The sequence below is a fragment of the Phoca vitulina genome, unplaced genomic scaffold (genome assembly GCF_004348235.1).
Source record: "Phoca vitulina isolate PV1807 unplaced genomic scaffold, GSC_HSeal_1.0 scaffold13, whole genome shotgun sequence".
In the NCBI taxonomy this organism is placed as follows: Eukaryota; Metazoa; Chordata; class Mammalia; order Carnivora; family Phocidae; genus Phoca; species Phoca vitulina.
Window position 1 is genome coordinate 8,258,607 of NW_022589716.1, and position 23,730 is coordinate 8,282,336.

The following is a 23,730-nucleotide window of genomic DNA, read 5'->3' on the forward strand; positions in this document are numbered from 1 at the left end:
CCAAGTGGCCTAACAACAGGTGCAGGACAGGTGCCCAGGCTGCCCTGCCCAGGACTTCAGAGGCACCGCCGGACAGGCGGGCGAAGCGGTAGCCAGGCAGGGATCGGCCCTTTGATCCCTTGGCGTCCCTGCGTCCCAGCGGTTGGCCAAGGTCATCACCTGTATTCTCTCGTTGCCACAGAGGGCTGGGCAGGGCAAGGCCTTTGGTTGCCCCGCAGCCCCTCAGATGTAGGCTCTGGGTCTGCCATGGGAGTCTCCTGGCTCCCAGCCCACCTCCCACACCCATCTTAGCACATCCCAGAGCTCCCATCCAAAGCTGCTCTCGGGCACAGGCCCTCCAGCTCTGCTCCAGGGTCCCTAGCACACAGCCGGGGTCAGGGTCAGCCAGGCAGGTCAGAGACAGCTGTCTGAGTCAAGGTCGACCTTGACTTGACTGATGGGATGGGGCCACCTGCTGGTCCTACCTTCAGGCTGCATCTAGGGCATGCCATCCCAGCTGTTCTCCCTCTCCAGGCCTCCCTCCTGACTGCCCCACCTGGGAAATGGGTTCCCAGCTACGGGCCGGGGAGATGGGATAGGGGAGATGGGATACGTATCATGGCCTTCGTGAGTGCCTCATCTGACGCCAGCCGTGTGCATACGTTTGTGTGCTCTTCCGTGTGCCGCCATCCCCAGCCTCCCGTGCTGGTGAATATCCGTCACCTTCATTACAATCTTCCCTCTCCTGCTGAGCTAAATGTAGCTGGGGGTGGGCAGAGGAGGGGCTTGCCAAGTAGACCCCTTGGCTGTCCCCCCTCCCAGAGGAAAGTTCCCAAGTTTTCTGGAGTCCTGTATTTGTCATTGGCCTGTCACTGGCCAAGTTCCTTCCTGTCCTTCATCCCCAGGAAGGCGGACTTTCCCCCAGCTATCTGGGGGTGGGAGGGCCAGGGCCGTCAGACTCATGCAGAAGGGAAGCTAAGGACTCCACCGGACCCTGCCCCCCAGCCGTGGGACACCGTAGCACGAGGGGGAGGGCTTCTTTCCTGGGAAAGATTGTTCCTGACTGGTTCAAAGTGGCCTGAGAACTCTACATTTAGCACCCCAGTGGGACCTGGGGGAAGCCCAAGGTCTCCAGCAGGGCTGTCCAGTGTCCTGGCTAACCAGCTTCAGACGAGGCGGGGACCATGCTGTGAGCCAGCTTCGCCCTGTCTGATGGGCAGCTGGGGTGAGGACAGGGCATCCCGGCTCCGTGCAGGCTGTCCTGGATGCACCTGTCCCCCACCCTCCTGCTCATTAACCCTTTTAGGCCCCCGTGGGAAGCAGGCCCCACCCCGAGCGTGGGAGCATTAACCCCCACTGGAGCAAAGACTCTTTGATGCCATCATGCGCCCTGCCCCGCACCCACTGCCCTTTCATTGGGACCCAGAGACTGGCTGGGGCTGCTGATGAATCAGGCCTTTAGCTTTGGGTGTGGTCCCTTCCCTGGCCTGCCCACCGGTCCCACTTTCTCCTCCCAGCATCTCAGGGACTAGAGAGGGAGCTAAGTAGGCCCCGGGCCGGGGGTGGGGTGGGGGGGAAGCTGGGGGTTTAAGATGATGTGTGAAAGGGAGCATGTCTGGACGGTCTCCAAGGATCCTAACTGCTGCCCTGCCCTCCGCCCACAGAGCTTAAGGCCACAGGCACTGCCCACTTCTTCAACTTCCTGCTCAACACAACTGACTACCGGATCCTGCTCAAAGACGAGGACCACGACCGCATGTACGTGGGCAGCAAGGACTATGTGCTGTCCCTGGACCTGCATGACATCAACCGTGAGCCCCTCATTGTAAGGGCCAGCCGGGTGTGGGGCCGGAGGGATGAGGGGCATGGGGCCCCAGGGCTGGAAGCCCTGTCTAGCAGGCCGCCCCCTCTGACCCCCATCTCCGGCAGATCCACTGGGCAGCCTCCCCACAGCGCATTGAGGAGTGCGTACTCTCAGGCAAGGATGGCAATGTGAGTGCAGGGGGGCCTCCGGGTGGGATGGGGGCGGTGTGGGGGCAGGGGGCCTCAGGCAGGCAGCGGGGCACCTCCTTGGCTTTCCCTCCGGCCCCAGGGTGAGTGCGGGAACTTCGTCAGGCTCATCCAGCCCTGGAACCGAACACACCTGTACGTGTGTGGGACCGGCGCCTACAACCCCATGTGTACCTACGTAAACCGCGGCCGCCGTGCCCAGGTAAGCCGTGCCCGCCCCGGCCCCGTGCTGCCCCATTAGTAGCCACACGCCAGGGCTCTGATGGGACGATGAGCTTGAGCCCCAGCCCTGCCACTTCCCAGCCCCGTGACCTTGGGTGAGTGACTCCTTTCATTCCCTCAGCTGAAGATGGGGCTAATAGATGCCTCTCTCACAGGTCGGTGTACCGCTCCCAGTTAGCACTGTGCCTGGCACGTAGTAAGCGCTCCCGGCCGTGCCCGTGGACCGTGCCCCTGCCACCAAGCCAGAGGGCCTGGCAGGGCCCTCAGCGTCAGGAGGCTGGACGCCTGGGTCCACTTCTGCCACATGGCCCCGGGGGTGGGGGGGGAGCGGCCCCTTCCCCAGCTCTGTCCCTCCCCGCCCGCTTCCGCCCTTTCTCATTTCCATGTGGGCATGCGCGTGAGCTGGTGTGACCTTGTAGGACACGCGTGAGAGTGAGTGGACTCAGGGACGCGTGTGTGCGGGCGCGCGCCGAGCTGTGTGTGTGTGCTCCGGGGGCTCACGTGTGCTCCTGGCATGTGTGGTGTGAGGGGCCGGCAGCCCGAGCCCGCTCCCCCAGCCCCTGCCACCCCCGGCTCTAATCCCTGTTCCTCGTCTTCTCAGGCCACGCCCTGGACCCAGATGCAGGTGGTCAGAGGCCGAGGCAGCAGAGCCACGGATGGTGCCCTCCGCCCGACGCCCACAGCCCCACGCCAGGTGGGACGCAGCCCTCCAGGCCCTTGCCAGGCAGCACGGCCTCTGAACTGAACTCCCCGCGGGCCTGGCCTGCCAGCCAGGGACCCGCAGCCCACGCGAGCCTCCCGAGGGTCTTCCCTCGACTCTGGGCCCCCATCCCGCCCCTTCCCCCGCAGTGCCCTCAGGCTCCGAAGGCATTCCCAGCTGGCTTTGTGTCAGCCTCAGTGAGTCCCTGTAGGCAAGAGATCATGAAGCCACCAGGTGCAAAGGCAGCCTGGGGACAGCGGAGCCTCAGCCCTCAGAACACGTGTGTTGACATGCATGAGCCTATACCAACATTCACGTGGGCACGTGTGCTCTCCAACGCACACCTTAGTCAGCATCCAGAGTCCGAACATGGCACGTGTATGCGGCCTGACATATTGCTCTCGCCTGTCCGTGCCCCAGGCCACCATGGGTCATGGGCAGACACAGGTGTCCCGCACACTCACATGCTGGGGACTCTGCTCCCCTGGGGCCGAAGGGGCAGAGCTGTCCGCCCCTAGTCATGCTCCGGGACTGGGGCAGGGGGTTTGCGGGGGGGAGGCTGGGGCTGGGCAGGGGCGGGCAGGGGAGCAGGGGCTGCCGGTGAGTGCTAGAGCAAGTGGTCACGTGAGCATGTGTGTCTGTGACAGGGAGTGCTGAAACGTGGGACGGCTCCGACTGCATGTGTGCCCAGGGTGTGAACGGCGGGTTCCACGTGCTGACAGTGCCGTGTGCCAAGCTGTGTGTGCAGCCCCGTGTGTGCGCAAGTCCCGTGTGCAGAGTGTAACTGGACGTGGGCCTGTGTACACCTTCCCATCACCATCCCTGGCACCTGCCGCCACCTCCTTCCCGCCTCTGTGCCTCTCTCTTTTCCTTTCCTTCTCCCCATGAGCTCATCCTGGTCCCAGTGCCTTCATCAGCCTTTCTGCTAGCATCTTCAGGGCTGGGCTGGGAGGCACGGAGGGCTTTGTGAATCCCTGTGGTCTGGGCTGAACTGCTCAACTCCTGATTCACTGGGAGACATGGGGAACCGGGGTCTCTGCTGAGGGGCAGGGGAAAGGCCGTGGCCTATTTAGCCTGTCCTGAGGACCACAGGTAGGACATAAAGCCTGGGCACACAGTACCCTCAGGGCCCTCTGGCCTGGTGGGACTTGGCAACACCCTTGGCCAGTACCTCCTGCCCTGGTCAAGTTGGCAGCCCCGTCTTGGCCCAGGACAGGAGGCCACAGCTCAAAGAGTTGTGCCTCTGTGGCCTGAGGGGCCCTGACCAGAGTCTCCCTGAACCAGTTGGCGTGGGGGGGGGGGGGGTTCAGCCCCTGGTTCTCAGGTCTTATCTGATACCTGGGACCAGGAATCACCTCCCTGGGAATGTGCGTCGTGGCCCTGGGAGACCTGGGTTGGGAGACCTGGCTGGACAGAGCTAAAACCCAAGGATATCTGGGGACTGAAGGGATGTGGCTTCAGGCTGTCTCCAGGGGGCTTGCTGTCACCCTGGGGGCCTGATGACCCTTACCCTTCCTGGCTGTGGGACCAGCTTGGACGATGCTGAGCTCCCCTCTGCCCTGCAGGATTACATCTTCTACCTGGAGCCGGAGAGACTCGAGTCAGGGAAGGGCAAGTGTCCGTACGACCCCAAGCTGGACACAGCCTCAGCCCTCATCAGTGAGTGCCTCTACCCCATCCTGGTTCTACAGCCTAAGTGTGTGGCCTCTGCCTCTGGAATAGGGGGAATGGCACCAACACTTTCCCCGGGGCAGAGACCGTGACCACGCCATCCCTGAACCCTCCCTTGGGGCCCCACCCAGCGGGGGGGAGGGCTAAGGACCAGACCCCAGTGTGAGCCGGGGGGCAGAGACGAGTGGTGTGAGGGTCTCTCCAGCCCCTCGGATGGAATGCTAAGGGGGCCAGATCCTACCCTGAAATAGGGTCCGTGTAAAGGCCAGCCCCAGACTACATGAGAGGGAAGATGAACTTGGTCTATACTGGAAGCTGCAGAAGGGGAGTGGTTCCATACATGTTCTTGGTGTGTCTGGGAGGCTGGGAGAGGCCCACAAGGAAGCATGGATGGAGAGTCCTGGCCCTCTCACCAACTAGGGGGGCAGGGTTTGTTTCTGGTCTGGCCTGGTGTCTAGGAGAGTTGGGGGAATGTTCTGTGAGGAGGAGTCGTACCTGGGGCCTCAGGAGCAGCTGCTGCCCCTACCCGCAGGTTGGGCGAGCCCACCACGACTCTGGGCCCTGTTCTCTGCCTATTTGCTGGCTGCCCAACCCAGTCTGCCCCTCAGAGCAACTGCTGGGCACTGTGCCACCTCCAGGCCTGGGAAAGGCCTCGGGGCAGGGGGTGGACGTTATCCTCCACCTCTTGCTGACTGAAAAGGTCCTAGCCTGATGGTGGCTCCCCGACCAGGGAGTCTGATGGGGGAAGGCAGGGCCTGCCCTGGGCACGTCTAGAAGGAAGACACGGAGTGGTAAGCTAGAGCCAGCGTGGTCGCTAAATTTTCTGCAAATTTTCAGGTATTTTGTGAGCCAGCTATTATTAAACACTAAGTTATATAATTTACCAATAAATTACTTTCAAAACAAAGGTAAAAATACTCACAACTCATTACTTCCTATTTTACCACATTTTATTACTATCTTTGTTCTTGAGGTTATTTACACGTGTTGTATTTGTGGGGTAGAAAGACCATAAGATGGTGTCGGCAGCTCTCCCCAGCTCCACCTGCGGCGACCCCGGGTTAGGAGCTTGAAGTCAGCCACGGTGGGGGTACTTATACCACAGAAACTGGCTCTCGCTACTAATCAGAGCTAATTGCTGCTAATCCCAGTCCTCCCAGAGCCAATTCTTCAGCATTTCCCAGCAGCCCACTGGTGAGACAGTCATGCCCTGGGGAGTCGGAGGGGGAGACAGGACCCTGGCCTGGATGGAGGTCGCTGGGCTGTGCCCTGAGTGACCCGCCTGCCCGCCCGCAGACGAGGAGCTCTATGCTGGTGTGTACATCGACTTCATGGGCACCGATGCGGCCATCTTCCGCACGCTGGGAAAGCAGACGGCCATGCGCACGGACCAGTACAACTCCCGGTGGCTGAACGGTGAGGGCGGCCGAGAGGCCCCGGGGGGGCGGCGTGTCTGGGATGCGGCCAGATCCTCCAGAGGCACCCGCTGGGGGTCTGGCCCTGTGACTGGCTGGCGGCGGGGGGGAGGCGGCGTTCGTGTACCCGGCCCGGGGCTCTGTTGGGGAGGTGCTTGTGCAGCTGACCCCTGCCCGCCTGCAGACCCTTCCTTCATCCACGCTGAGCTCATCCCCGACAGCGCGGAGCGCAACGACGACAAGCTCTACTTCTTCTTCCGCGAGCGGTCGGCGGAGGCGCCGCAGAGCCCCGCTGTGTACGCCCGCATCGGGCGCATTTGCCTGGTACGCGCCGGCGGGGCCCCGGGCTGCCCCTCTCCAGACCCCGCGCTGGCTCGGGCAGCCTGTGTGGCCGGCTCTTGGGTGTGAGAGCTGATCTGACCCTGCCCCCCCCCGTCCCCAGAATGATGACGGCGGCCACTGCTGTCTGGTCAACAAGTGGAGCACGTTCCTGAAGGCGCGGCTGGTGTGCTCCGTGCCCAGTGAGGATGGCATCGAGACCCACTTCGACGAGCTCCGTGAGTACCCGGCATGCAGGCTGGGTCCTGCGGCTGCTCTGAGAGGGGTGGGGGCTGGATGGGGGGTGGTCAGGGCACCTCCGGGGGGCCCCCTGGCCAGGAGTGGGGCTCCCAGGGCTGTTGGCTAATGCACCCTCCCCGCGTCTCCTCCCTCTGCCCCCAGAGGACGTGTTTGTTCAGCAGACACAGGATGTGAGGAACCCAGTCATTTACGCTGTCTTTACCTCCTCAGGGTGAGGCTGGGGCCAGGGCTGGGGGTGGCAGGGCTTGGCGGCACTGGGGGGCTGTGACGTGGGGAGGACCCCAGTCCGGTGGGGCGGGCTGTGGGGTGGGGGCAGGCTGGGGAGGGGCCCTGGGCCGAGGGTCTGCCCCGCCCGCAGCAGCAGCCTGCCCCGCCCGCAGCTCCGTGTTCCGAGGCTCAGCCGTGTGCGTCTACTCCATGGCTGACATCCGCATGGTCTTCAACGGGCCCTTTGCCCACAAAGAGGGCCCCAACTACCAGTGGATGCCCTTCTCGGGGAAGATGCCCTACCCACGGCCCGGCACGGTGAGGACCCCCATCATTCCACCTTTCCCTTTCCCCTCTGTTTATAAGGCCTGCTCTGGGTTAGCCCCTTTGCGGCTGTGGGCCCCACCACCACAGAGTTCACAGCCAGGTAGGGGAGGAGGACCAAACACACAAATAAACCTACCATTTATCCATTTAAATAAAGCTGACATTAAAAAACAAAACAGGGGCGCCAGCCTGGCTCAGTTGGTAGAGCATGCAACTCTTGATCTTGGGGTCATGAGTTCGAGCCCCACATTGGGCATAGAGCATACTTAAAAAAATAAATAAATAAAACAAAATGAAACGAAACACCGTTTACACAGCACCAGGCTGTGAAGAGCCCAGCCAGGATCCTGGAACAAAGATAGTGGCCGGGTGTGGCAAGCTGCGCGGAGGCGGGTGCCACTTGGGGTGGAAGGGGGGTGCTGCCTGGGAGCCAAGACAAAGCTGGAGGGCAAGTTGGCGTCAGTGTAGTTAGCTAATGGTGGCCGGGGAGATGAGGGCTGGCAGAGTCCGGCCTGCAGGACCTCCCGTGGTGGTAGGAGGCCACTCACTTGATCTTGGTGTGATGTGGGTCTCTGCAGGAGTCTAAGCAGGAGAACATGTGATCTGTTCTGGCTCCATGTGGTCAGGGCTGGAATGGGGGAGCTGGTCTCAGCCTTGGCCAGGGAGGTCTGCCCCCGAAGGTGAACGTGGAGGCTGGAGGGATGGGCTAGAGTTGGGCTGGCGGGGGTGCAGGACAGGCAGAGGGAAAAGCACCAGGAAAGGGCAGAGCACCCTCAGAGTGTTAAGGGAACTTGGGGCCGTAGACCTTCGAGCAGGGGTGGGTGGGTGTGGGGGGCAGACTGGAGGAAGGAGACAACAGGGTGGGGGATGAGGACAGGGGAAGGGAGGGGTCAGCTCTGCCTAATGCTGCCACAAGGTCATGGCGCACAGGCCAGGGAGGTGGCTGCGGAATTTGGCCGTGTAGGAGCTTGGGACCTCGGCTGGAACAGGGCCTGCAGAGAGGTTGGGTGAGGGGGAAAAGCCTGGATGGGGGTTCCGAGGAGCGGAGCAGGTGCATGTGATAGGGATGGACAAAGGAGAGGCCTCTCCTGAAGTTGAGGGGTTCAGCAAGCCCCAGCCGGGCCTGACGCTCATCACGTGCCTGCAGTGCCCTGGAGGAACCTTCACGCCATCCATGAAGTCCACCAAGGACTACCCTGACGAAGTGATTAACTTCATGCGCAGCCACCCGCTCATGTACCAGGCTGTGTACCCTCTGCAGAGGCGGCCCCTGGTCGTCCGCACGGGCGCTCCCTATAGGCTCACCACCGTCGCCGTGGACCAGGTGGATGCAGCCGACGGGCGCTATGAGGTGCTTTTCCTGGGCACAGGTACCCACTGCTGCTCCCAGACCCTGCCATGCTGGGCCCGTTGGGTGGAGGGTGCTGATCGGGGGGTGGGGACCTACCCTGCTACGGGCTTGCCGAGGTCAACTCTGCTACCTTCACCTTCGGAGCCAGGATAGCTGAGACAAGGGGTGGGGAAACCTCATCACCATCCCCAGCCCCCCCGGGGGGCTGGGAGAGCAGGGACACTGCGCACCTGGGGACCCATGTAGGGTCAGGAAAGAGGGAACAGGTGGTAGACACCTGCAGGACATGCGGGTCCAAATACTGGCATATACGCTCTCGTGTGCACGTGCGCACGTGTGCTCCCCACAGCTCCAGTCCCTCCACACAGGAATACCTCCAGCATCCTATCCTCAGCAGTGCCTAAAATGAGGGTCTGGGGTGGGAGGGGCAGACCCCAGCCGTGACCACCCCCACCCCTTATCCCGGGCCCCTTCATCCAGGGGAAATTCTTCAACCTTGGTACAGAGCTCCTGCTCCACTGCCCTTGGGGGTTTGGGGCCTGGTGGGGGAAGGGGCTGAGGCTGGTACCCCTTCCCCAGCGTCCTCAGCCCCACTGAGGCCCTGCCCGGCCCGTTCCAGACCGCGGGACAGTGCAGAAGGTCATCGTGCTGCCCAAGGATGACCAGGAGATGGAGGAGCTCATGCTGGAGGAGGTGGAGGTCTTCAAGGTGGGTATGACACGCAGTGCTGTTCTCCCCCTGGCCCTCCTTAGTACTGGCTGCTTACCTCAGACCTCCAGATCAGGACAGGGAGGGGATCCCCAGTCCCCAAGCTAATCCCTGTCTTCTTCCAGGACCCAGCACCTGTTAAGACCATGACCATCTCTTCCAAGAGGGTGAGTTTTAGTGAGGTGGGCTGGGGGTAGGGATGGAGGATGTTCCCCCTTGGGGTCTTGCCCTTGGCATAGGGATGGGGAAACTGAGGCATGGAACAGGAAGGGAAGGAGCCCAGTTGGCCCCTGATGGGGCTGCCCCTGGGGAGGGAACTGACGAGCCCCTCCCCCTGCCCTCAGCAACAACTGTACGTGGCGTCGGCCGTGGGCGTCACCCACCTGAGCTTGCATCGCTGCCAGGCGTACGGGGCCGCCTGTGCTGACTGCTGCCTCGCCCGCGACCCCTACTGTGCCTGGGACGGCCAGGCCTGCTCCCGGTACACGGCATCTTCCAAGAGGTGTGGACCCCCGACCCCTGGAATGTTAGCCAGCAGACCCAGGGGCCTGTCCTGGGGGTTCGGTGGCCGATGTGGTATTTCCCTGGGGGTAATGGACGAGACTCTTCCCTGGAGTCTTGGGGGGTACAGGGACCTGGGGGGGGGGCAAGCTTCCTTGAAAATACTTGATCAGGGCGCCTGGGTGGCTCAGTTGGTTAAGCGACTGCCTTCGGCTCAGGTCATGATCCTGGAGTCCCGGGATCGAGTCCCGCATCGGGCTCCCTGCTCGGCGGGGAGTCTGCTTCTCCCTCTGACCCTCCCCCCTCTCATGTGCTCTCTCTCTCATTCTCTCTGTCTCAAATAAATAAATAAAATCTTTAAAAAAATAAAAAATAATAAAATAAAATAAAATAAAATAAAATACTTGATCAGGAGCTCTCGTCATCTAGGCGGAGCCGGCGGCAGGATGTCCGGCACGGGAACCCCATCAGGCAGTGTCGCGGGTTCAACTCCAACGGTGAGTGTGCCGTGCCTCCCCCCCGGGCGCTCCTCGTGGTGTAGAGCCCTGTGCAGCCCATGGAGCTGCTCCCAGGGCCCCCCCGCCGGAAGGACTCTCACATGACCCCGGGGGGGGGTGAGGGGGCTTGGGATTTGGGAGATGGGATGTCCCTAGCCACCCACTCAAGGAAGGAGCGGATGCCCGATGGTATAGCCCTGCCTTTTTCCCGCGTGGGTGTCCCTGTGCGTGCCCCTCGGCCCCGGCCCCCTGGCGGCCTGCAGTCTGCCCAGAGGCAATGCTGCTTTCACGCCACACCCTCTTGCTCTCCAGCCAACAAGAACGCCGTGGAGTCCGTGCAGTACGGCGTGGCAGGGAGCGCGGCCTTCCTCGAGTGCCAGCCTCGCTCGCCCCAGGCCACTGTTAAGTGGCTGTTTCAGCGAGATCCCAGTGACCGGCGCCGTGAGGTGATTTCCTGTACCCCACAGTCCGTGCCGTGGATGCGGGGGCCCCCGTGCAGTAGGAGTGCCATGTGGGTGGAATGTAGTATAGGAGCCCTTCTGCGGCAGCCCCATTCTAAGAAAGCCCTTCCAAGTTCCCCTTCCCTATGTGGAAGTCATTTGGGTGAATCCAGTTATATGGAAACTCTAGAATTTCCATATTATATGGAAACCACTTATAAGCATGCCTCTTTACATGAAAATTCCATACATGTGCTCCATTGGAGGTATACCTCATTACATGGAAATATCACGCGGACGAGCTCCAGTGTGTGGAAATTCTGTGGAGGAGCCCTCGTTTTATGGAAATGTGTTCCAGGCATCCGTCCTTACATGGAGATTCTATAAGGATACCTCGGTTGGGTATTCCCATTAAAAAGAAATTCTGTGCTCCAAAATTCTCTCATTGTACAGCATCCCCCCACGATCATTCCTCCTGAGATGGAAAAGTACGTGGATGCCTGATTCAGGTGTTATGTGGAAACTTACTGTGGGTTTTTCTTGCTCTGTGGAAATTGCACATGGGAGCCCCTTCCACGGAATGGCCACAGAGCTGGTCTGCTCCGGGGGCTGGCTGGGCGGCAGGGCGGTCACACGAGCCCTGAGCCCCAGCTCCCTGCCCCCGCAGATTCGCGCGGAGGACCGCTTCCTGCGCACCGAGCAGGGCTTGCTGCTCCGCGCCCTGCAGCCTGGTGACCGAGGCCTCTACTCCTGCACTGCCACCGAGAACAACTTCAAGCACGTCGTCACGCGGGTACAGCTGCACGTGCTGGGTCGGGACGCCGTCCACGCGGCCCTCTTCCCACCGCCAGCTGTGAGCGCCCCGCCGGCCCCCGGCGGCGCCGGCCTCCCCACGCCCGCTTACCAGGAGCTGGCGCAGCTGCTGGCCCAGCCAGAAGTGGGCCTCATCCACCAGTACTGCCAGGGCTACTGGCGCCACGTGCCCCCAGGCCCCCGGGAGGCCCCGGGGGCACCCAGGCCTCCTGAACCCCAGGACCAGAAAAAGCCCCGGAACCGCCGCCACCACCCGCCGGACACATGAGGCCTGCTGCCTGAGCCCTGCGGTGGGCCAGCCTCGGCCTTGTCCCTTTTAATATAAAAGATATATATATATAAATATATATATATAAAATATCTATATTCTATACACGCCCCGCCCCTGCAAAGACAGTATTTATTGGTGGGCTGTATATGGCCTGCCTCAGCAGCGGCACTGTCCGAAACTCAGACCCACGCTGGTCGGAGACGGCCGGAAACAGCCCACCTGACCAGGCCCAGCCAGTCGGCGGCGCCAGGCCGGGACCGCGCAGCCCCCGGGCTCAGCTGGGAGTCCACCTGCTCGACTGCCACCGCCGGAATCCACAGGACCCAGGGAGGGAGCAAGCTCCCCCCGGACAGGGCACGGACTGCTCCCCTTTGCCAGTGCGTGCCGCGGACACACGCCGACGCGGGTGCGAGGACTACTTTGGAGACGGGCAGCGGGGGTGGGGGGCTCAGATGCACTCGGAGGAGGGAAGAAGGGGCCGCCACAGGAGGCCGGCCCCTGCCTGGGAGGGGACACTCAGTCAAGGCCAGCCCCCTCCTGGGTATTTATTCTCTATTTATTGGGGACAGGAGCAAAGGAGCTCTGCCTGGGTGGGGCACACTTCCAGCCCCTCCCTCCCTCCCTGCCTGGCCGCTCTACCTCCTCGTCGCTTTTTCTGGGCCACTGTGACTTGGGGGCTGGGAGAATAGCAGAGGGGCAGGTACAGGCAGGGCTGAGGGGCGAGGGGGCCATGGTGGAGGCCTGGGGCCTTCAGGGGCTCCCCAGGGCTCCCTTCTGCCCACCACTTCAGAGGATGGGTGTAAATAGCTCTGGGGGGCTTTTGGGGTAGGTGGGTAGGGGCTCCCGGTGGCCCTCGGCTGCCCAGGCCACAGCTGCCCTTGGGTTCCATCTTGCTAATAAACACTGGCTCTGGGACTGGACTTTGGCTTTTCTCCTTGGCAGTGGAGGGAGGATGGGGGGTTCAGCCTAAGCCCACATTCTGTCCTTCCTGCCCCCCTTTATGTGGCCTGACCACCATTCCCACACCTCTCTTGCAAGCTCAGCTTCCATTCACTCACTCGCAGGTTTGATCGTTGGTTTCTCACCTGGCTTTGCGGTGGGCTCTGTGCCGGGCGCTAAGGACTCAGTATCGGCAAGACAGAGCTACAGCCCTCACAGTCTGGCTGCCCCCACCCTGAAAATTGACAAAATTCCCAACCTTCCTGCTTCCTTCCAGCCAGATCGCAGCAGACGGACTGGCATGAGTGAATGTCCACGGGTGGGGAAGGCCAGGGCAGGTGGGGTGCTGCTGGACAGGAGAAAGTGGGGCTGGGGGCTCTGATCCAAATTTAATGAGTCAAGCCCTGGCAGGGGAAGCTAAGAGCTGGGGAGGCCTATGGGTCCAGCAGGGCTTATGGCCATATCTGGTGGGCAAGGGGAGCCAGAGGGGGACTGGGAGACAGTGGATGGCCCCACTCTAAATAAACCCAATAAGCAGAAACCAGATTTGCCTTGGTGTAACAAACCTGGGCTCCTGCACTGCCCCAAATCCCTAGGGGCTGCAGAGCCACCCCCACCCCCACCCCCAGGGCCCGCTTACAACGTGGGGGGTAGAGGATGGATGGACCCTGGAAGCTGAAAGTAGCACAGATAATCTGTTGTTTCTGGACAGACCCCACCCCCACCCAGCAGGGTAGATGTGAAGCCACCAGCCTCTGGTAGGAGCCAGTATCCATTTCCCACAGGCTTGGGGACAGTCTCCACTACTCAGGATCTGAGGCCCTGGCACCCCCTCGTGGTCTCTTGGGTCTGCAGCAGAGTTGAGTACTACAAGGCAGCCAGGTTTCCGGGAGGAGTCCAGCCAGAAGGCTCAGGGTCTCTGGAGGGAGCCCTGGGAGCCCAGGGTTTGGGTCTTCCTATAGGAGGTGAGAAATCTCCAGAGCCTGGGAACTTTAGGCTTAATTGAACGACTTCCACCCAGCAGTACTCCTTGTCCCGTCTGAACCTATACGCAGACCCCAGACCCCCTCAGCTGAGACAGGCATGCCCTACGTGCCCTTAAGCGGGTCTCAGACACCCACAGGGAGCAGATCAAGAGAAGGACAGGAAGTGAGTCCTTCCTCCGTGCCCCTGGGAGCACCTGCCTTGGGACTCATTTTCCCCATCTGACGACAGGCCTGCAAAATATGCTCTGGAAGAGCCTGGCCATCTCTGCGTGTCAGAGACCTTGTTGTGCTCAGGCACACGTGTGCACATAGGCACAGGCAGGCGCAAGTGTGCACACAGGCAGGCACGCACGTGCGTAAGTGTACACACACGCCCAGGCGAAAACCACAGGCTCGTGCACGCTATCGCACACACCGGCTCATGTGCGCGTGTTTTTGCATCCATACACAAATACCCAAGTGCACGTGTCATGCTACATCAGCACGTGTGCACGTGAGGAAGAAGGAACAAAAGCGTGTCGACACACGTGCACACATGTGCCTGGCGTGCGTGGGCACCCATGTGCTCCCAAGGCACGGGCGTACATGCAAGCGTACACGTGAACAAACGTATCATGTCATTGTTTTGGTTGTTGCCAGCAAAGGATAGACACACACACACCCAGGCACACATAGCAGACGTGCACGCCCCCCCCCAAGTCTGTTGGAGCCGTGGAGGTATGTAGAGGCCCTGCCCAGGTCAGATCCAGCCCTCGGTACGGGGCAAACTCAATGTCCTCCCTTCCTTCTTGACTCTCTGCAGAGCGTAGAACCCTGGTCCAGAGTCACCCGCCCTTCTCAACCACTTCCTTCTGTGTGACCCTCTGAGCCTCTCCTTCCTTATCAGTAGAATGGGGCTGATGACGTGGGTGCCCATCCACCAGGGCCTATGTGAGCTTACAAAATAAGGAGCAGTGCTGAGTCCAGTGCTGGACATGGGCAGGTGCTCCATGCTTGGCTCTCCCTCTCTTCCCTTCTACCAGCCCCCCCTCCCTGCCCCCACCCTAGGGGCTCAGGGTCCTACTCTCCCCCCTTCTAAGCCTGGACCCTACGGAACATGTCACCCTGCTCCAGCTCAGGGGCTGGACTGTCTCCACGGTCTCTCCTAGAGGGTTGGGGCTCATAGAGAGGGGTGCAAAGTCAGCAGCTGAGGGATTGGGGCCATGCCAGCCTGATTAGAAGGGCTGGGGGCTGAGCTGGATTCACCTGTCCTTGTCTCTCATTGGCTCTTGGGAACCCCTGGCCCCCAAATCCCACTAAGCAGCATCACCCGGGCCTGCACAGGTCTGGGGAAAGCCAGTTGATTGCCAGTCCCGGAGTCAGAAGGGTGTTGGGAGACCTGAGGCCGGCCCGAGCCCGGCTCTGGGGATCCCCTCCATCTAGAAGAGCCAACTAACCACCCTGTTGACGTGCTGCTGGGACCATGGGGGCTGGGGCCAGCGCTGAGGAGAAGCACTCAAGAGAGCTGGAAAAGAAGCTAAAAGAAGATGCTGAGAAGGATGCTCGAACTGTGAAACTGCTGCTTCTGGGTATGGGTGTGGGTCCAGGTGGGGCCACTGCCACTAGGTCGGAGGCCGGGGGTGGGGGCAGGCAGGTAGCCCTTCTGTGAAACAGGGGTGACTTGGGAAGCAGAATGACCCTAAGACAGGTCAGGGAACTGAGTGGGAGCCCTGGCCCTGATAGGCGATACCCTGACTCCCCAAGGCTGGGTATCCCATCATGAAACCCCTCTCCGGAGGGCCCTGACTCAGGCACCTTCCTCTCTGGAGAAGCCCTGCTGGGCAGGGGTCAGAAACCAGGGGCTTCCTTGGGAGCCCTACAATAGGGCTGCTTCTTTGGAAGAAGAAAGTAACAGTCCTCCTGGGAGTGGGCATCTTCAAGGACCGTCCAGATCCACAGACAACAGCCCTTAGATTCCAGAGCTTTGTTGTTGGCAGACCTAAAGAGGGTGTGCCTCTTTAGAGCTAAGGCCCAGTGGAGAACGGATAAAGCCAAGTCCATGGTCCCATGGGTGGTGAGGAGAGGTGGGGCTGACACAGTGCCTCTGGGCCACTGCCTCCCCACAAGTGGAAGAAGGAGCTGCTTTGAGAGGGCAGGCGGGTTCCACCCCAGGCTCTCCAGGATCCAATCAGGCATCTGGATGTGGGCAGAGGGACCAAGCCAGAGCACCCCAGGAAGACAGAGGCTAAGCCAGAAATCCCATTAACTGTGCCCAGAGCCCTGGCGAGAGCAGGCTCAGAGGGGCTGTGAGCTCTGTCTTCTCCCCCATTCAAAGGCGCTAATTCCCTCTGAGCCTCTTGGAGACACTCCCCTCCCTACAACCCCTGAAACGCAAGGGTTGACCCGGTCAAATAATCCTCTGCGTGCAGTACCAGAACCCTCCACAATGTGGCGCTCCAGGTTCCTTTATTTTGGTTTCAGATTAATCAAGAATGCAAATACAAGGGGTCTTGGAGGCTCCCCAACACAGTTGAGGTCGTTGATTGCCCTCGTCAGCCCCCTATGTCACTGCTGGCATTTACAGACGTGTTTCCTCCAGGGTGTCAGGACCTTGCTTTGGGGTGGAGGGTGGGGGAAACAGGGGGAACTGGGGTTGGACTTGTACCTGCCTTGAGTCTGCGGGTCCCCATCTTCCGCGCCCGGTTGCGGGGTGGAGGGTGGGTGGGGAAGTTGTGGGGAGGTGCGGCCAGCGCAGCTCTGAGGCGGGGCTTCCCTTCCAGGTGCGGGTGAGTCCGGGAAGAGCACCATTGTCAAGCAGATGAAGTGAGTGCCCTTGCCTTTTCTGAGGTCCCTGAGGGTGGGCGCGCGCACCGGGTCTGTCCTTCCCCGCCAGTCCACTTGGCTCTGACCCGGCTCACTCCGGCCGCAGGATTATCCACCAGGATGGGTACTCGTTGGAAGAGTGCCTCGAGTTCATTAGCATCATCTACGGCAACACGCTGCAGTCCATCCTTGCCATCGTGCGCGCCATGACCACGCTCAACATCCAGTATGGAGACTCTGCCCGCCAGGTGTGCAGGGAGACTGGCTGAGCAGGGCCTCCGGGGACTCGAGGCGCGAGACTGGTCTCAAGTCCACGGTCACCATCAACAACTCCCACCCTTGTCCTCAGGACGACGCCCGGAAGCTGATGCACATGGCGGACACCATCGAAGAGGGCACGATGCCCAAGGAGATGTCGGACATCATCCAGCGGCTGTGGAAGGACTCGGGTATCCAGGCCTGTTTCGATCGCGCCTCTGAGTACCAGCTCAACGACTCCGCGGGCTAGTGAGAGCGCAGGCGGGGCGCGGGGGTGCGGGCGGGGTCCTACCACGCCCCTCCACCGCACCCACCCACACCCCGCGGTCTCCCGCAGCTACCTCTCGGACCTGGAGCGCCTGGTCACCCCGGGCTACGTGCCCACTGAGCAGGACGTGCTGCGCTCGCGTGTCAAGACCACAGGCATCATTGAGACGCAGTTCGGCTTCAAGGACCTCCACTTCCGGTACAGCCCCGCGCCCTCGCCCTCGCCCTTGCCCTCGCTCTGGGGGTCCGGCTGCGAGTGCAGCGCCCCGAGGCCCCGTCGCGTCCCGGAGGCCCCATCCCAAGGAGACCCTGCCCCTCCTCTGATACCCCGCCCGCAGAAAGTTCCGGCCCCTCCACATGCCAGTCCCATCTGAGTGCCCCCCAGCATTAGGAGGCAAGGGGATGCCTGTGGGCGCGTCCAGGGGGCTCCAAGCGGGTTCAGGCCCCAACTGCTCCACAGGATGTTCGATGTGGGCGGGCAGCGCTCAGAGCGCAAGAAGTGGATCCATTGCTTCGAGGGTGTGACCTGCATCATCTTCATCGCTGCGCTGAGCGCCTACGACATGGTGCTGGTGGAGGACGACGAAGTGGTGGGTGCCAAGCAGGGCCTAGAGTGTTTCAGGGGAAAGCCGGAGAGTACTGTGGGAGCGGGGAGCGTCTGAGAGCAGACATTCGTTCCAGAACAGTCCGAATGAGGACACAAGACAGCCAGCAGCCACGCTGAGGGGGGCAGTGGGGGAAGCTGACTTGGAGCTGTCCAAGCGGGATGGCCCCGGGTGCCCCGGAGCCTGTGGGCCGCGACCGCGCAGGGACGGCTGCCCATGGCCCCCCACCCGGTGCCCGACAGCTTCTGTCCTCCTCAGAACCGCATGCACGAGAGCCTGCACCTGTTCAACAGCATCTGCAACCACCGCTACTTCGCCACCACGTCCATTGTGCTCTTCCTCAACAAGAAGGACGTTTTCACCGAGAAGATCAAAAAGGCGCATCTCAGCATCTGCTTCCCGGATTACGACGGTGAGAACCGCCCCCCCCCCCGCAGCCTGGCCGCCAGGCGGCGCCCCAACCCCGTGATCTGGGCCTGCGCTTCCCCGCCGCGGGAAGGAGTGGGGACACCTAGTAAGAGCACCCCCTTTCCCTGCCAGGGCCCAACACATACGAGGACGCGGGCAACTACATCAAGGTGCAGTTCCTCGAGCTCAACATGCGACGTGACGTGAAGGAGATCTATTCCCATATGACTTGTGCTACGGACACGCAGAACGTCAAATTTGTGTTCGACGCGGTCACAGACATCATCATCAAGGAGAACCTCAAAGACTGCGGACTCTTTTGAGGTAGGCTCCTCGAGGGCTGGGATGCTCTCCTGTCTTGCCACTTGGTCTCATACCTCACTCTCCATCCCCAGCTCTCCACCCCACCTCACTGCAGCAGACCCCACTGCAGGATATCAGGGGCTGCCCCAGCTCTCCAGACCCATTCCATGACCTGGTGCTGGCCCCCAATTCCCAGGCCCCACCCTGGCCCCTCAGGTTCCATCCCACTGCCCACCACCACCCTGCACTCCCCGTGCACAGGTCCCCCCCACCTAGTCTCTTCTGACCCCGCCCTGATCCCTCTGGTGTCACTGTTTACAAGCCCACCTCCACAGTGCTTCTCAGCCGAAAGCCAATTATTTTGGAGCTCAGGGATGTTGACTCGCTTCCTCTTTTCTGTTCACAGGTGCCTGAACTCATGCGTGTCCCTGACACCCTGTAGCTCTAGCTGCCCTGTAGCCCTAGCCCACAGGAGCCTATCAGCCCCCCAGAACTCCTGGGCCCCAGCCTGTGGCCCCACCAGCCACACACCCAAAACTCTGAGCCCCACTAGCCTTGAGGCCCCGACCCTCCCCCGTGTCTCCCAGAGCCCAGTGCCCCCAACCCCACTGCTGCCCTTCACGGCCTGGCTGCGCTGGCCTCCAGGACCCACCCCAGCCAGCCCCAGCTAGGAACAGGCAGGACTTGGGATAGCTAGAGCTCACAGTGACTCAGCAGTGCCCAACTGACCAATCTCCTGCAGGTCTCTCTCCCCAGGGGGCCCATGACTCACCTGGTGGGTCTGGGCTCAGCAAATAGCCCTCCCTCCCAGTTTCATGAAGAGTGGGGGAGCAGGCAGAGATCCCTCCTCCAAGGCTTACTATCAGCCCATTCCAGCCTTACCACCTCCATGTGACAAGTCTGACACTTGTCTACCCAGTGGCCAGTGACTGTCCCTCTCAGTAGCTTCAGGGGTCCAAAGTCCAAGCCACTCTGGCCTGTTTGGCTCCTGCACAGATGAATTAGTGAGTGGGGGGCACACCTGGGAGCCCCTGGGTGTCAGGAAGAGATTCAAGCTGGACCCTTCCCCACATAGCAGGCTCAGAGTAACCCCCCATCCCCTTACCCCACAGGCTCTGCCCCCTCCATCCTTGGACACCAGATCCATGTCCTACCTCACCCCCACCCACCCACAGTGCTCCAGGCCAGCCGGCCAAGGGGATGGTCTGTTGAGGGAGGGTACTGTTGACACCAGCTGTGGCCAATGGTCTAACTGTCCTGAGGGGTGGCTGAGGGGGCAGAGTCCAGCTCCATCGATCAGCCCCAGGCAGAGGATTTGGGAAATGACTGAGGCCCAGGTCGGGCCCAGAGTGGTCTACCTCAGGGGGGGTCACAAGCAAACCCAGGTAACCCTCCTGTCCCTGCCAGCAACTTCTCGAACCCTTTCCATTCAGAGCCCATTCCCTGGCAGGAAAAACTGAGGGCCATGTCTGAATTTTGTCAGGGACAGAGGCCCATGTCCCTATATCTCTGCTCCCAGTTCCTCATCAAGCCCTGAGTCCTTGCTGATGCCTGTGAGCCAAGACCTGTGCTAAGTCGAGGACAGGGGCTTCCATCTCTCAAGGCCAGATGACAGGCTGCACTCCCCTCAGGTAGAAGCACAGACTCAGCAATAAACCTTTGCATCAGGCCCCAGCTGTCCTTTCTTGTGGGGAAGGGAAAGGCGTTCATTATCACGAGTCATGGGCATTTATTAAATGCCCAGTGCTGGGCTGGACATAAATGGGAAAATGGGCTCTTCCAGGGAGAAGCACCTGGCCTGTCATGGCAGGAGCACAGGGGACATGGGACCAACCTGTGCCTCTCGAGAGGGCTTTAAGGGGAAAGGAGCCGTGGGAAACGTTCACAGGGATAATCTTGGATCAAGAGGGAGTTCTGAGGTAGAAGCTTATTCTATCAGGGAGAGGAGGGGCCAGAAACACGGGCTTGTGGGCCATAATAGTTCAATAGGGCAAGAACAGGCAAAGGGGACATGGGGTGGGGAGACAATGGGCAGGTGCCAAGTGCCAGCCTGAGGGCCAGGGCTTCCTCCAGAAGATGATGGGTCTCGGAAGCCCTTCAAGCTAGGGCCTAATAGCAGGGCTGGGATTAGGGTTGAAGCAAAAGAGGCACTCACCTGGGGTGCAAAATTTAAGGTGGTGCCAAAAAGTTCATTAATCAAGATAAAGAAGATATTAATGCAATACTTTTTAAATTCAAAATTACTGCAGGGGCATCTGGCTGGTTCAGTCGGTAGAACATGTGACTCTTGATCTCAGGGTTGTGAGTTTAAGCCCCATATTAGGTGTGGAACCTGCTCAGAAAAAGAAAGGAAAGAAAGAAAGAAAGGAAGGAAGGAAGGAAGGAAGGAAGGAAGGAAGGAAGGAAGGAAGGAAGAAAGAGAGAAAGAAAAGAAAGAAAGAAAGAAAAGAAAGAAAGAAAGAAAGAAAGAAAGAAAGAAAGAAAGAAAGAAAGAAAGAAAATCACTGCAAAAAACCCATGATGAGCAAAATATCAAAATTTTAAATAAAGACAAGATCCAAGAGAACTCTGCTGAGCTATATATTGGAGCTTGAAGCAAAAGGAAACTGTCCACTCCTATATATGCTTTTATGTATTTTTAATGGTAAATTTTTTATAGAATATTAAATTAGTTGAAAAAAATTTGGAAGTGGGTATATTAAAACTCAACATTATTTTAAGCTTAGCTATTTTATCTATATGTGAAACAATTTATAATCTTATTTTCCTAGCTTTAATGAAAATAAAATCATCAATAATATTTTACAACTCTGTTTCTGGAAAAAAATAATCATTAAAATTTTTCATGAAAACAGGTATGTAGGGGCACACATTTTTTCCTGGGGGCCAGTGTGAGAGGGTATGGGGGAAGAGAAGAGCAGGGCTGGGGAATCCATGAGAAGAGCCTTATGTCCCCATTACCCCATGGGGCCAGGATCTGCAGATGGGGCTCAGCCACAAGGGTCTGGATCTGGACAAGTGCATATGATGCCCCCACCAAGCTGGGACTGCAGGAGTGTTGAGTGGACTAAGCTTTCCAGACCTGTGGCCACCTGGGGGAGATGCCCAGGAGGCAGACAGATACCCGGGACTGGGCAGAAGGCAACATGTGGGCAGCATCTTCAGTGTCCAAGTAGAGGGCAGAGCTGTGAGCCTGAAGTGAGCTGAAGACGGGGGAATGATGGTCCCCAGGCCTGAGCACAGGGTGGTGGTAGAGGGACCCTGGATGGGTTAGGGAACTCAGCCACACTGGTGCTGCTCAGAGTTCCTGAGGGGAAGATGGGGCTTGGGTCAGTGGTTCAGGATCCTCACTGGGTGGTCTTGGGCCTGGCTGAGCCAGGCTGCTCATCTCCACTAAGGACCCTCTGATTGAGCAGTTTATTGGATTGAGGGGAGTAACCTCAGGATTTAGTAGGGAGAGGCAAGGCGGAAGACAAGAGGCTTTGAGGAGCTGGAAGCGGTAGGCTTGGAAGGGAGGAAGCTGTAAGGAGAGGTGTGCTAATGGGGTCTTCCACATAGTCACCTTGTCTTGGAAGAAAAGTAATGAGCTCCCCAGCCTTCCTGGGCCAGGGGCAGAGAGAAGCCCAAACACCAGGCAGGGGCCGGACCCCACCCTCCAGGGAGTCCCCTCCACACACAATTCTGACCCCAGGGTCGGGGATTCCAGACTGGTATTCCTGGATCCCATGGGCTGGGGCCAGGGCCTGGCCCCAAGTTGCCCTGCCTATGGCCACAAGTATGATGGGGTTGGGGCAGGGTGGGGGGTGGTGCTGAGTCTCCCAGCTCAGAGCCTCCTCGGCCCTACTCACCGCACCAGTGTAATTACACCCTAAGGAGCAGGATCAATGGGTGCTCAATGCCTGATTCACAGTTGAGGGCAGAGGATCAGAACCGGCCCAGAGTCAGCACAGTGGCCACACCCTAGTCTTGTAGGTGGGGGTCATTTTCTGTGGGCACCTCCAATCACCACCATCCCTGCCTGACCTGCAACCTCAAGGTGCCCCCGAGGGCCCTCACGGCCTTCAGCTCTGGCTCTGGCGGGACTAACCTGGCCCAGCCACTGACCAGAGATTAGACAAGCCTGGTGGACGGTTAATGCTGCTGACGTCAGGGCCTGGTCGGGTGGCCACTAGGGGCTTGGGCCCTCCCCACAGGCAGGAGCACAGCCCATGTGACCTGGGCTCATTAAGCCGCTTCAGTGGCCAGAGAAGCCGGGGGCCAGATCTCAGGGGAGAGAGGGAGGGCATGCCAGAACTGTGGGAGCAGGCCTCAGCCAAGAGGTCATCAGCTCTGAGGACCCAGGCAGGGGGAGGGCTAGACAGGACTGTCTGCCTATGGGTCCCTCACAGGGTTTCACACCCTGGATTATACCATCTAAAGCCCTGCTTGTCCCTGAAGAGGAGCCTCCCAGGCACCAAACTGGGCAGAGCACAGTCGGGAGCTATGGGTGTGGGTCCTCAACGCTGGGGCGTGGAGGTGAGAACCCTCCTCTCCTATGAGGCCTTAAAACCCCCCACATGACTCCAGGCCAAGTGTCCTGCCCCCCCCCCCACACACACACAGCCTTCCCCCTACGGGTGCTAATCCCACACTCATACTCACGCTTTCCTGTCTCCTCTATCCAAATGCCCTTTCTCTTCCCCAACTGGCACGTGCCTTTCTTCCCCTCAGCAGAGCCAAGCCCACAGGTTGCTTCTTCATCAGGCTTTTCTGGATTCTCAGCCTCCAAACTGGCAGGAGCTTTCCCGTCTAGACGACCCGGAGGGAGCACCTGGAGACACTGAGGCTGTGTGGTGGGATGGCAAGAGTGGCCACATGAAGTACCGGAAGAGCTGGCCAGGGTATTCAGAGGTCATCTTCTATGGGGGTGTTGAGGGACAAGTAGGAGCCTGCTGAGGAGGTGGGGGGAGAAGGCCAGGGAGGGGAAGGGGCTGGTGTGTTCTGAGAACAACGGGAACATGTGTGGCCAGCCAGTTAGGGTGGGGGGAGGCCAACTGGGACAAGGAGCAGGTTGAGAGGATGTCAGGGAGGCTGGCTGAGGGTGAGGCAGGGCCCCGCAGAGTATCTGAGGCGTCAGTGGGTGCAGATGCTGGGCTCTGGGGACGGACTGGGCTGGAGGTGAAGATGGGGTCTCACTGTCGGAGAAGGGTGTTGGGGCACCGTGTGGATGACATGCCAGGGGAGGTGGTGACATGGTGAGAGGGGGCCACCTAGCTGGAGGCTGAGAGGACATGATTGAAGAGGGAGGAGGAGAGCAAAGGGCTGCCAGGACCCCGGAAGGAGAGTCTGAGCGATGCCGGGACCCTAAGTTCTGTTTCACGTGTCTGGCAGCCTCTTGGGCCTGTGTCTCAGTTTCTGGAGATGGGGGAGTAGTGGTGGGGGCTGGGCTGAGGGCTGAGATAAAGCCCCCTCCCCTCCACACCAGGTGGCTG

The 23,730-nt window shown here is 60.1% G+C and overlaps 2 protein-coding genes across 3 annotated transcripts in view; both read left to right on the forward strand.

The window, feature by feature from the left end:
- The window catches only part of SEMA3F (semaphorin 3F), a 28,183-nt gene extending 16,465 nt beyond the window's left edge, over positions 1 to 11,718 (forward strand). The window contains exons 3-19 of one of the 2 annotated variants that reach the window (XM_032412182.1): positions 1,644 to 1,804; positions 1,909 to 1,971; positions 2,072 to 2,191; positions 2,813 to 2,905; positions 4,477 to 4,570; positions 5,879 to 5,998; positions 6,182 to 6,321; positions 6,440 to 6,554; positions 6,718 to 6,787; positions 6,957 to 7,101; positions 8,258 to 8,480; positions 9,081 to 9,169; positions 9,295 to 9,336; positions 9,514 to 9,671; positions 10,100 to 10,167; positions 10,480 to 10,613; positions 11,275 to 11,718. In XM_032412182.1, coding sequence (XP_032268073.1) covers positions 1,644 to 1,804; positions 1,909 to 1,971; positions 2,072 to 2,191; positions 2,813 to 2,905; positions 4,477 to 4,570; positions 5,879 to 5,998; positions 6,182 to 6,321; positions 6,440 to 6,554; positions 6,718 to 6,787; positions 6,957 to 7,101; positions 8,258 to 8,480; positions 9,081 to 9,169; positions 9,295 to 9,336; positions 9,514 to 9,671; positions 10,100 to 10,167; positions 10,480 to 10,613; positions 11,275 to 11,688 — 2,249 coding nt within the window. In that variant the 3' untranslated portion in view covers positions 11,689 to 11,718. The remainder of the gene's footprint in view (positions 1 to 1,643; positions 1,805 to 1,908; positions 1,972 to 2,071; positions 2,192 to 2,812; positions 2,906 to 4,476; positions 4,571 to 5,878; positions 5,999 to 6,181; positions 6,322 to 6,439; positions 6,555 to 6,717; positions 6,788 to 6,956; positions 7,102 to 8,257; positions 8,481 to 9,080; positions 9,170 to 9,294; positions 9,337 to 9,513; positions 9,672 to 10,099; positions 10,168 to 10,479; positions 10,614 to 11,274) is intronic. The other variant, XM_032412183.1, reaches the window with a different exon arrangement.
- Positions 11,719 to 14,954: 3,236 nt separating this feature from the next.
- GNAT1 (G protein subunit alpha transducin 1) lies at positions 14,955 to 19,928 on the forward strand. Its single transcript, XM_032412184.1, has 9 exons — positions 14,955 to 15,184; positions 16,376 to 16,418; positions 16,525 to 16,666; positions 16,768 to 16,925; positions 17,014 to 17,142; positions 17,404 to 17,533; positions 17,807 to 17,960; positions 18,089 to 18,280; positions 18,666 to 19,928. Exons 1-8 carry the CDS (start codon positions 15,079 to 15,081, stop codon positions 18,277 to 18,279), a joined length of 1,053 nt encoding a protein of 350 aa, XP_032268075.1. The 5' UTR covers positions 14,955 to 15,078; the 3' UTR covers position 18,280; positions 18,666 to 19,928.
- Positions 19,929 to 23,730: the final 3,802 nt, after the last annotated feature.

Excerpts from the sequence above, each read along its gene's own strand:
- GNAT1 (XM_032412184.1), top strand. The coding sequence starts at position 15,079 with ATGGGGGCTGGGGCCAGCGCTGAGGAGAAGCACTCAAGAGAGCTGGAA. Across the intron at positions 17,143-17,403 it reads TTCAAGGACCTCCACTTCCG|GATGTTCGATGTGGGCGGGC; the intron begins GTACAGCCCCGC and ends ACTGCTCCACAG. Across the intron at positions 17,961-18,088 it reads CTGCTTCCCGGATTACGACG|GGCCCAACACATACGAGGAC; the intron begins GTGAGAACCGCC and ends TTTCCCTGCCAG.